The sequence below is a fragment of the Mauremys mutica genome, chromosome 4 (assembly GCF_020497125.1).
Source record: "Mauremys mutica isolate MM-2020 ecotype Southern chromosome 4, ASM2049712v1, whole genome shotgun sequence".
Taxonomy (NCBI): domain Eukaryota; kingdom Metazoa; phylum Chordata; order Testudines; family Geoemydidae; genus Mauremys; species Mauremys mutica.
The window spans coordinates 124,072,510-124,085,222 of NC_059075.1; the positions used below are offsets into that span (position 1 = coordinate 124,072,510).

A 12,713-nucleotide genomic window follows, 5' to 3' on the forward strand; every position below is an offset into this window, starting at 1 on the left:
GTGGAGGATGAACAGACATAAAATGTAAAAACAATCTGTCAGGTGATCCTGTAACAGTCTTCGGAGGAGGCAAAGATGGACCTGGAGACTCTTCCCTTTTGAGGTGAAGGGGATGCAGATCTAGGAGCTGATCATGCCTTTGTCTCTCTCACCCACATCAGTCCCTCACTCAGATCCAAGGAGTTCTCAGAAACAGACCATCAGCCACCACAGTAAAAGTCCTTTTCAGGTCCAGGAGGGCCCCAAATGGGAATGGATGATGACTTAGAGCCATACCCCTAGAATTTGAAGTGGTACCCAGAACTTACTTAAGTTTCAGATTCAGAACCATAGATGGAAAGCTAACATATGCAACCAAGCAATGCTTATGGTGGCCATCTTCTCCCTCACCTTTTTTTCTTCAGAGCAGACACAGCCAGAACTGTGATAGACTGCAACCCTGTATTCACACTCTACACATCACTGTAATAATCTTCATACAAAATATGCCTTGTAAGGTATCATTTGAAAAATAATACCTTGCTGCTCAATATCATGGTGAAATGTATGTAGCAATATTATATGTAAAGTTATGAACAAAAGCTGAAATCATGACTGAAGGATGAGACAAATCTGGGGAGCAGGTAAAACAGTTTCTCAAAGATAGAGGAGAGGTTGATGCCTCTAGCCAGGTGCCATCAAAGCTGATGCCCTTTTGCAGGCCTGAGCCCTTTTGTAGGCCTGGAGTGTCTGTAAGGCCCAAACAGGGTCCTTTGCATCAGGAGGGCCCTGAGACATATGTCGTGCTCTCTCTGTGTCTGAGAATTAAAGTTCTTACAGATGTGACAGCGCTCCTTTATGTGGGATTCCCCGAGGCATCTTACACAACTCATGTAGATCACTAACAGGCATAGGCCAGAGACCGGGACCCTGCCTGGGACAAAGTCCCCACCCCATCTCCCTGTCCCAAGAGGGAGGGGTCCCTGTGCTTCAATGTAATTTATCTGGAATTCACCCACCCAAGGATAGGCATTGGAGCAAATCCAGATTATGTGAAGAGTCCAATGGGGGCTTGGAAGTTTGAAAGGAAAGCTGAAAGACCTAGTAACTTGGGCTTTGTTCAGTAAATCAAGTGGCATTTTGTACATAGATAGGGATTTCTCACTTACTGCACTCCAATGATGCATGAGAAATGGAGATGTTATGTGCTTCTTGGCTGGGCATAGATTACCCAAAGCACTCCTTGCACTTTGACATGGAGTCCCAGCTGTGAAGGTTGGAGAGAAACCCTTTTCTACCTCAGACTTAGAACCGGTTTCTCTGGCTGAGCTGCTGTGCCCCTACTTCGGAGCCCACAAACCAATTCCTCTTCTGAACCGGAAACAGAGCTTCATAAAAGAAGCAACCTTGAATTTGGAGAGCATCTCTGATATGAACAGGAGTGGGAATCCTTTCGGGAGGAAACTTGCAACTCTTGGTTGAGCTTTTCCACAGTGGAAGGAGAAATCCTAAGGCCCTGATGTGTTGGTCTGACTCAGAGCTTCATGCCCTGGCACAGGGAAGGTCATCTGGCTAGTAGTAAGCAGAGCAGAGACTGCCCTCAGAAGCTTCTGAAAGGCAACCTCACAAATCTAGCACCTCTTGGGCTTTGACAGAAACATGCAGAGCAACTCTGCATATGTGTGTGCTGGGTCAGGGGTGAGGGAAAGAGTAGGAAGACAAAGCCCTGTAGAGAGACGCTGCACCAGAGGGCTGGAACCTCAGTACCTTGGTGATTCCCAGGCTGGAGAGAGGAGATATAAATTGAATGAGAGTGCTATTGCCCAAATAAAGAAATAAAATCTAAAATATATAAAAACAAACTAGTGAGAAAAAGCCAAATTGACTACTTCTGCCATCGCCAGAGGCAGAACTGAAGAGGGGGCAAGACTTAGCAACACAAGACTCCTCAGAATTCTGCACCCCTCTTGTGGAGAGCTGGGAGAGAAGCTGGGCAGCAGGAAGATACTAGGGATGCAAGTAGGATATAAAATCAAATGGGGAAAAAACCTTAAGATGAGCCTGTATTTCAAAGCTTAATACATACCGCAGAGGCTGTCTCCTTACTCTCACACAGAGCTCTTTCCAGATCACAAAGACTCTCCAGCCTGGTCCCTCTCTTCTTTCCATTTGGCACTGGCTCCTTTAATTTCTTCTGTTTCCTTTTAAGACCCAATGTTCCAATATCACATCTGGGGGACAAGACCTAAGAAACAGCAAAAGCACAACTATGTGGAGCATTTCTCAGTACATTTATCCTGGCATAACACATGGCTATGCACTCATAAGTCCATTTAGAACAGAAGTACCCTAAAACTTTGACTAAGCAAAGGTTATGTTGGGGGGAAAACAGTATCCAGAGGACTGAATCCCATTTACTGAAATGGATGAGACCGCAGCCAAATTCATCTTTAATATGGAGTGGAGGTCCATAGAGACCCTGCCGCAGCACGCATTATTCCCTCTTGACTTTAGCAGTCAGCTCCTGGCCACACTGTAAGACTCCAAGGCTGCCCCTCCAGTTTATAAACTAGGGTCTGGGAAAAGGTTAGGAATGTTTCCAGTTGCTGCAACGGTTTAGATTCATATCCAGGCTAACGAGCAGTGTCACATGAACCTCTCTGCTCACACTGTACTTAAGAATTTGATATGGGAAGTTTGTCTGCACAGTTAGTCTTCGTTTCTAGTTTAGTTAGTTAAGGAAAATATAAAACAAGCCTCCTCCAGGCTGAAGAGAAGTATGCAGTAAACTTACAATATGCACAATGCCTCTAAAACCTTTTGCAAAAACATTTAATAAAATATTAATGCCAATTTCAGCTTTTTATGGGATTAATACCTACAGCAGAGAGGTGACTACTTAGACACGAACTCTGCGCATTACACATATTGAATCTATTTCCCCATGTTAAGTATCCTCACACCTGTCTAAAATGGACCATCTTGATTATCACTATAAAAGTTTTTTTTCTCCTGCTGATACCACCTCATCTTTAGTAATTAGCCTGTTACAGTTGGTATGGCTACTTCCACCTTTTCATGTTCTCTGTATGTATATATATTTCTTACTAGATGTTCCATTCTATGCATCTGATGAAGTGGGCTGTAGCCCATGAACGCTTATGCCCAAATAAATTTGTTAGTCTCTAAGGCCTGGTCTACTCTCGGGGGGGGGGGAGGGGAGGGAGATGATCGACCTAAGATACGCAACTTCAGCTATGAGAACAGCGTAGCTGAAGTCAACGTATCTTAAGTCAACTTACCTTGTGTCCTCACGGCATGGGGTTGACTGCTGCCGCTCCCCCGTCAACCCCGCTTCCGCCTCTTGCCGCGGTGGAGTACAGGAGTCGACGGCAGAGCAATCGGGTGTTCCCTAAGGTGGCACAAGTACTCCTGTTCTTTCTGTGCACATGTGTGGTTACAGTTTAGAGTTCTTACCTCTAGAAGTGAGTAAGAGGAGTTCTCTGTCAGAAATGTATTGGCTGCACACTCCTTCCAAGCTTGAACATCTGCCACTAAAGACTCTAGCCTTGGCAGGTAGTCTAGATGTACCGGGATAGAGCGACCTCTTGCCACAAGTTCCACAAGCGTGTCTAGCACAGGCACACGTCCTCCAGCCTAATGAATTAGAAATTAAGACATGCTTGATTTGTACAAGACAAAAACAGAGCAAAGACATTTGAATCAACTGGAGTGAGATTTTGTAAAACAGAATCTAGGCACTTTATTCACCTACTGAGAACAGTCTTAGTTATGATTTTTTTTTCAATTTTTGGCACCAGTTTGTTATCTATGTTTTTAAATGCCCTGATAATAAAGTACATTTTCAAACTGAAAGCATTAAAAAAAAGGACAACTACAAAATAACTCCAGGCCAAAAAGGAGCTTTCAGCTGGGGGAGTCTAGCACCCACACCACCATGCATCCCTCTCTGCTGTAAAGCAAATGAAATTTTGTAGCATGCCCTGAAGGTACATCAAAACCAGTTTATGCACATCATAGCAGAGTAACATTCCAAAGCAGAGCTCCCCTTAAAAGCAGCCCCTGTTCATTTAATTAGAGAGCTACAGATCAAGTAGCTCCATCAATTGGAAGCATGGCAGAATCACATAAAGGAGAGGTGATTTCTGAAACAGGCAGAATTCAAACCATTTAGGACTCTACAGGTTACAAACACCTTAAATTTCATCCAAAACTCAACTGACAAAAGATTGCATAGCACTGATACTATGTACTGCTATAGGAAACAATGTTTGTTGTAAAGTGATTCAATCAAATATATTTTTAGAAATAGAGAAAGAGCTGAAATTAAGGGTGCTGCCACTCAACAGGGCTGTGGAAGTAGAGAAAGAACTGACAGGGATTTCAATGCATGACAGTCTCTGTTAGCAAGAGTTAGGCTAGCTGTAACCCTAATAACACGAGATTTGTAGAAGCGAGTGGGAAAGAACTGTGTGAGAAGTTGTTGCGACCTTGTGTCGATAATGAGGAACGTAGACTGGCGTCTAAATAGAAGTGAGAAAAATAAGATATCAAGATGGCCTATGTATAAACAAAATGCAGCTGTTGCTTATTATTGTATGCAACAAAAAGTATAAATGTTTACTGTAATTGTTTACCTGTAGAGAGACTTGCCTGGGACTGGGACAACCCTGTGTCCTAGGGCACTCCCTCCCCCTATACAATTGTAAAGAGAAAATAAAGTATCCGACTCTGCTGCACCCAACCAGAAAGTGAGAACTAAGTTTTTCTCCGACAGGGCCTTCTCTTCATACCCTTCAGAGTGTGGAACGTCCAAGCCCCCAACTTAAACATTAGAAAACCAGCAAGTGTTCAGTTAAGGTGTCTCTACATATCTCCAAAAAAAGTTAGTGTTGTAAGAATAAACAAAACATAAACTTACAAAACCCAGGAAACGCACACTCTTTTCATAGTTTCTGTTAAAAGGTAAATTTTTCAGCCTCTTTAAAATCCCTAAGAAAAGTATAGTGGACTGAAAATTAGTGGTCAGGTCAGGGTAGAGTTCGTAGAGAAAATCTGAAGTCATCTGAAAAAAAAAAGTTCCCAAGACAGCACATCCTAAAAGCTGAGCTATTTTGAACAGCTGCTAAAGCCCTCTACCACTTTTTTTGCTCATACCTATCATTGCACCACCCTACCTCTGAGATCTAGTACATGGTATGAAGAAGGTGGTCCATAATTTAAAACATTAAAAGTGAAATGAAGCAGCACTCTTATTTTGCTAACAGAATACCACACAATTCAAAGGTACAATGGGGAAGAGGAGAGAGCACAGGAGTCTGTGTAGCGTGCCAGTAGTACGTTAATTCCAGTCTGTAATTCTAAAAAACAAGGTCTAATAAATTATTATATTTCACATGTTAGATGTTTTCATTACCATGCACTAAGCTCAGCGAGGGTTGTCCAGTGATATAGGTTTCTTGTGCTTCCTATCTCTGTTTTATCCTATGTGCAAAAAAATGTTAGAAGGATTTTGTAACTTTGAAAACAGCTCAGTTTTTGAGTTCCTGAATCTTGGTGTACTACTTTATCAGACGATCTTCAATTTTCCCCAAACTCAAGATCATCTTCCAATTTACAGGCTGATGTGACTTTAGATGTAAAATTGTATGGACAATGCAAAATTTGGCTTTTAGCAACAGTTTTGCCACAATTTTAACTACTAAATCTAGCTGTTAGGTACTTATCTAACCCGCATTATTGGAGAAGCTGAGCTTCTCAGAATCTTTAATGTAGTTATCCCCACAACACCTTTTGAGGCTGGGAAGTGGTGTTACCTGTATCTTACAGAAGAACAAAGGCCCACAGAGAAATTAAGGCCAAAATTTTCAAAGGGACCTAAGAAAGTTAGGTGTTCAACTCCCAGGGGAAGTCAACAGAATTTGGGCATCTAGATCTCTTGCACCCTTTAAAAAAACAAAAAAAAAATCACGACTTGCCCAGTGACATAGGAAGGTCTGTGGCAGAGTAGGGAACTGAACCCTGGTTTAAGAGCCAGGCTACTGCCTTAACCCCTGAACCATCCTTTCCCTTAAAGAGAACATATCCCTTGTATACACTTTAAAAAGCATGTTGAAAAACTGAAGAGAGTTTCTAAGTATATACACGTGGAAGAAGGTTTCTGATATTAGGAGGCCCTTTAAGTTTAGAAGATGACAGCATAGCAAGATCCAACACTTGAAATTTGAAGTCAGAAAAATTCAATATGGAAACAAGATACACATTCTTAACACTGAAAATAATAAAAGTTTCCCGTGTGAAGTGGTTAGTTCACTGTTGCTTTAGGTCTTTAAACTGAGATTGGTTGTCTAAATGATATGTTTTAGTTTAACCACAGTACATAAAGAAGTACAGTAGGGAAAAATAATTCCCTCTACCACAGGAGTTAAATGGATGAAATTCTATTGTCTGTGTTTTACTGAAGATGCGACTAGATGATCACCATAGTCTCTTCTGGCCTTAAAAAACTATGAATCTACAATAGGCAACTACTACATTCCGCACTAGCTGCAATTTCTGAATAGTCTTAAGGAATAAACAACCAGAACACATGATATTAATCAGTTCACCACTGTGCAAGTTGTTCAGCCACATCATTTAAGCCAAAGAAGACAGAATGTAGTTCCAACAGCCATGCTTCTCTTGTGTGGAGCAATTTTTGCCTATTATGATAATGTATCACATAGTAGGATATCGGCTAAGGTGAAAAGCCCAAAATTCTGGTCTGTCAGCACATTGCATACTTTCAACTTGCTTGGGAAGCTCACTATCAGTGTACTCACAAATCAATCAATTCCTTTAAACACAGAGTATAAAGAAATGACAGCCATCGAGAATGGACCAAAAAATCAACAAAGTAAAATATTACTTCTCATAGGACAGAAGTTTCAGCCAATTCCTATCATGACTTCAACAGTGAATGCAAAATAAAATACGTAAGAGGAAAGCCATTCATATATCATTTCTACACTAGGGACATTTACCATAAATGCTCACTGGTAGCACTTCTGGGAGCTCCAGTGCAGACAAGGCTCTCGAGGGCCAGACTCATTCCTATCACATAGTCCATCAGACTTGTTTTCAGAATGTTTAACTGATACATGTATAAATGGGTCCAGTCAGAGAAGCCTTCTCTATACAAATGGGAATATTAAGAGTGCTAGAAATGAGTAAAGGACTGTAAAATGTTGGGTTTTTTTTTACCCTCCCTTTTTATCTGACATGAACAGCTGCTCATGTTATCTATTATCATCACAGTAATTTCAAAATTAGTTCACGTGAGAATTCTGATGTCACTGGGCATGTAAATATATAATATGCATTATAACTAGGATGTTATCTTAATAATTGGGCCATAAGCAAAAACCTACACAGATACAGTATAACGATGCTGTTTTAAATAGTCATCAGACAATCTCTGAAAATAACAGGCAATCCCTAACATTAAAATAATGACCAGAGTAAGCTAGAAATAAAATAGTCTTAGCAACGTGGCTTTTACCAGCAAGGCTTTTTTGTGGCTAGATAATGGTACAAAAACTATAGTAGTGTTAAAATATTGTGTCATAATTGTTAACTGGTGGCTGTGAGAGACATATATCAGGGAATGTTTTGCACTATTTATCTACCAACAGCTCATTATATATTCATTGCAGTAAATTAATTCCAGATTCAAGTAATATACATAAGGTCCACTGCTGCCTGAGATACAAGTCAAAATTAAAGCATTCATCAGTCCATAATTTAACCAGTTGTTTTAAGGCAGTAACTGTTACAAAACCAGCATGCTTAATTTCAAAGAAGATTGAAGCACATACTTCTAGCATATGCAAAAGTCAGTGAAGTGACACACTGCCATCAATCTATGAATATTCCGAAATGAATAACAAACAGGAACAATTTACCTACCTGCAGTGTCTCCACTTCCTGTAGCCAATCTTTGGCCTTCTGTACAGCATCTTTCAGAGCAATACCATTTGGGAGATAGGCAGGAATCTCCTCTATCTCCTTGACTGCTGCCGCAAGACTGCTTACTGATTGTCGTGGTCTGTGTAAATGATACACACAGCCTACTCAAAATGTGATACAAAGTAGTTCATTTTAGCTTTGTTATTCAAAGGCTGGTAAGAAATCTCAAACTACAAAACAAATTGAACTGCATGAGGGACCCCACCCACCCACACACAATGAGACTGCATTCTTACCACTAAAAACCTATGCTGTTCAAGGAGCTGTTTCAAAGGGAGGAAGGTATGCCCAAAACTACCGGTGAATTTAGGTCTTGGTAATATGACTAGAGTTTTAACAACAATAATGTATGGCACAATACCTAATTACTGGCTATCAAGTAAGTCATTACTGCAATGACATTTAGGAGTGCTAACATTTTGATTTATAAATAATTCATTTAAAAAACTGGTATTTTTGTAATAGTTAAATTCAAGCTAAAACTAGGCACAATTTAAGAAAAGGACCCCACACCCCACATCCATGCCCCTCCACAAATATCATTCACTACACAAGCGAGAAAGGGCTGTTGGACTTATTCCTCTCACTTTAAAATAAAAAATAAAATAATAATTTTATGCCTGAAAAAGGTGAGCAATATGGATCTCAGACTAGGGAAAAGTAGACAAGAGACCACTAGCCAGTACTTAAATGCCAACTTGGATCATTGTAGCTAGGAATGTAGAGGTGTAAGATTCGAAGTTACCCAGAGTACTGTAAATGAGTTCCTGTCCCAGAGCTGACTTTTTTTTTTTTACAAAAGGGACTGAGCAGAGCTTTCGGTTCACCATACCCACTGAACTTGAGAGAGACATTTTAAAAGTGTTTTTTTTCCCCTGCATCTAAAAGGTTTTTGCTAGGTATACTGAAGAACTTGAAAAGAAAGCTAAGGAGAGCTTGTTCACCACAGTATTTTTTTTTAACTGTATAAAATGTAAACATTTCAAATGCGTGTCCTTCAGTGCCTGTTAAATCATTTTGGTACATTTCCTGGTACTGAACTATTGAGTATGTACCACGAGGATTTCAGAGAGAGAAAAAAATGGTTGGTTGTTTAAGACTACTTAAAACGTATCTTGGGGTGATTGCTGCCTTGCACACCCAGCCTGGTTAGTGGGGCCATCTGGCAAAAATTTATATTTAACTCCATTGGTTTTTAATTAGTTGTTCACCTTCAGCTAAAAAGAATGAAGAGAGTAAAGTCACTGTAGCAAACAAAGGTGTTAGAACCTTGTTTACTCAAAAAGCTGCTGTTTGATTCTGGAGTGCCCTATGTATTTTGAAAAGAGGTGTCCAAATTGGTTTAAAAGAAAAAGCAGTGTACTACATGCATCCTTTTTCTTCTCATCAGAGTTGCGGTAACCCAAATTTTCCTGATTGGTCTATATTTTATAGTGTTTATACATTTCCATGAGGGAGATTTAACATAAAATTTAAAATTTCATAAGCCTTTGAATGAGAGCCTGAGCATCTGTCAGAAAGTTCCAAAGGCAGGAAATTTTTAGAGATACAGCAGATTTACCATTAACTCAAGCCTGTCAGCTAATAGTAGGGGCTTCAAGAAAAAGTATTTATTTGTCATGATGCTATTACATACTGCAATTCATAACTTAGTTTTGTTGCTTACAGGCACAATTTCACCTATAGATCTGATTTTTTGTGGGATCAAGCCACACTTATTCTGTAGTTTGTGCTTTACCATCACATTTGTCTTAAATAATAAACAATGTGACCAGTACAAGAGTGGTAAGAAATGCTCTAGTGTTTAAATAAATATGAAGCCAAGGATCTGGGAGCCAAATTCTGGTCTCATAGAATCTGCACTTAGCATACAGCTTTTAATTACATCTTAATGAACTTAACAAATGTTATTTCTTCCTTTATATTCATTAGGCTATATTGAGGGTGAAATGCCCAGCAGCATCCTTTTGTCACAGTGAGGAAGTATTCCATCCCAATTCCTGCTCTCTCCATCCTTAGGCCTTGTCTACATTGGAGAGTTTTACCATTTATACTTATATAATTACAACTATAGAAGTATAAACCACCCCACTTGGATACTCTTATTACAGTATAATAGTGGGGTTTTTTGGTTTAGCTTACATCCTGTCTTAAGTAACGTAAGCTAAATCTAAAAAGCCCCTATTATTCCGGTATAAGAATGTCTACATGAGGGACTGATACCACACTGGTAGAACCACACTGGTTTAAATTCACGTTAGCTTATAAGTCACATCTTAGCTTTATTGTGTAGAAAAGCACTAAGATTTGAAACACTGATGGAGGAGTAAACAATTGATCTGAACCTTCAACTGTTTTTACAGGTCCTTTCCATCTTCCCCTCCCTTCATTTGTCCATGTAAGATATATATATATATAAGCAGCATGGAATTGTTTGTCTACACATCATCCAATATTACAAAGTTCCATGCAGTACCGGATACAAACTAAAAAATGATACATTAGTATATTCATGCACTCATAAAAATGAAGAGAAAAACAAAGGCAAGAAGGTCAGGACCACATGTGAACTGCCTGCTTTTTGGGTTACCAAGTGAAAGATGCAACACTAATTGCACCTATTCCCAAACTCTAAGATTCAGCGTCTACCTGGCCTTTATCAGATTTCTGGCCTTGTCATCCCAGTGTTCAGACACAGTAAGAAGTTCTTGCAGTTTAGCCATTGCTTTCTCAACTGCTGAATGAGGAGTCAGTCCAACGCCTGAGTCTATGAGTCGTCTCATATCATCCAGAGTAAGGGAGCTTTGATCCAAGCAAGCTTGCTGTACATCTTCCAGCCAGCGTGCCTGCTCCAGACGGATCCGCAGTTCTGCTAGCTGTGGAAGATCAACATCAAACTCAAAGCTGACATTCAATAGCTCCTGCAGTTCTGCAGCACTGGGCATTTCTTCAGAGAGAAGTTTTTGGCTATGCTGTTGGAAAGCTTCCACACGATTAAGAAGATCCTGAAACACACAACAGTAACTATTAAAACAAAAGGAGAAAACCATTGTCAAAGCTTAAAGCTCCTATACCCAACAGCACTGCATCTTGGCTGTTCTGTTAGTTAAAGCACTGCTAGTAGAATTTACTGGCAAACATCTCACTAAGGCCATGTCTATATGTACAGTGTTGCAGTAGCACAGGTGCACTAAAACAGCGGCACCACTGCAGCATGTGTGGTGAAGACGCTCTATGCCGTCAGGCACTCTCCCATCAGCATAAAAAAAACCACCTCTGCGAGCAGCAGGAGCTATACTGGCAACATAGCTTGTTCACACAAGTGCCCATGCTGGTGTAACTTATGTCAGTCGAGGGGTGGTATATTCACACCCCTGGGTGACATAAGTTATAACAAACTATAGTGTAGGCATAGTGTATGATGCAAGGAATGCACAAGGAAAATTTACCTTGAAATGCTCATTCTCTTAATACCTTGAGATTTAGAATATTTTCATAAATAGTGTATCAGCAACACTAAACAGAACATGATTCCTTCCACTTGTGAATTCCTGTTCTAGACTAGCTGTTCAACTGTATGCAGTCTTAAGAACATTTTATTGCTATCTTTATTATTTTAAGTGTTTTAGTTCCTCCCCGTCCTCTTTAGAGCTCTCAAAGTTACCTTCAGTAATGGAGTCTGACTGAGGACACAGGGTAGAGCATACAGCTGTCTTACAAACAACCGAAGCTCATTCACAGTCAGCTGATTTGGGGATTTTCCTCCACCAGAACGATATCTGCAATTACATATAGGCATTTCCAGATTGTCAGATGTCACTAAAACATACTCCAACATTTAAAGTTTTAAGTCTACTCATGAATTTTCAGAAACTTTATCTCAGAGATTATACATGAAAAGCATGATCTTCAAAAGCATCTAAGTGACTTAGGACTTGTCTATATGCGAAACTGACTGGAAAAAATGGTTACCTACCTTTTCTTAAACATTGTTCTTCGAGATGTATTGCTCATGTCCATTCCATTGTAGGTGTGCATGCACCCACATGTGCGATTGGAGACGTTTACGTTAGCAGTATCCATAGGGCTGGCTGTGGTGCCCTCTGGAGTGCCACACTCATTCCATGGTTTATCAGGCGCCGCCGGCCCTCCGCCCTCTCAGTTTCTTCTTCTCGATAACTCAAACAGAGGGGCAGGAGGCCGAGTAATGGAATGGACATGAGCAACACATCTCGAAGAACAGTTTTTTCTTCTTTAAGTGCTTGTTCACGTCGATTCAACTGTAGGTGACTTACAAGCAGAATCCTCAGAGGTGGTCTTGGAGTTAGAATCATAGAATATTAGGGGTGGAAGAGACCTCAGGAGGTCATCTAGTCCACTCCCCCGCTCAAAGCAGGACCAACACCAAGTAAATCATCCCAGCCAAGGCTGTGTCAAGCCGGACCTTAAAAACCTCTAAGGAGGGAGATTCCACCACCTCCCTAGGTAACGACCCTTCGCCACCCTCCTAGTGAAATTGTGTTTCCTTTCCTAATATGCAATCTAGACATCCCCCACTGCAACTTGAGACCATTGCTTCTTGTTCTATCATCTGCCATCACTGAGAAAAGCCTAGCTCCATCCTCTTTGGAACCCCACTTCAGGTAATTGAAGGCTGCTATCAAATCCCTCCTCACCCCAGTTCCCTCAGCCTCTCCTTGTAAGTC

At 40.5% G+C, this 12,713-nt stretch overlaps 1 protein-coding gene and 1 long non-coding RNA gene across 4 annotated transcripts in view; one reads left to right on the forward strand and one right to left on the reverse strand.

Annotated features, from left to right (window-relative positions):
* The window catches only part of LOC123367971, an 84,460-nt gene that overhangs the window by 65,799 nt on the left and 5,948 nt on the right, over window positions 1-12,713 (forward strand). The window lies entirely within an intron of this gene.
* The window catches only part of KDM5B (lysine demethylase 5B), a 197,397-nt gene that overhangs the window by 48,686 nt on the left and 135,998 nt on the right, over window positions 1-12,713 (reverse strand). For all 3 annotated transcript variants that reach the window (XM_045012370.1, XM_045012369.1, XM_045012371.1), the window contains 5 exons: window positions 11,672-11,786; window positions 10,657-11,012; window positions 7,948-8,086; window positions 3,457-3,636; window positions 2,066-2,224 (listed from right to left, as the gene is read on the reverse strand). In XM_045012370.1, the coding sequence (XP_044868305.1) occupies window positions 2,066-2,224; window positions 3,457-3,636; window positions 7,948-8,086; window positions 10,657-11,012; window positions 11,672-11,786 (949 nt within the window). The remainder of the gene's footprint in view (window positions 1-2,065; window positions 2,225-3,456; window positions 3,637-7,947; window positions 8,087-10,656; window positions 11,013-11,671; window positions 11,787-12,713) is intronic.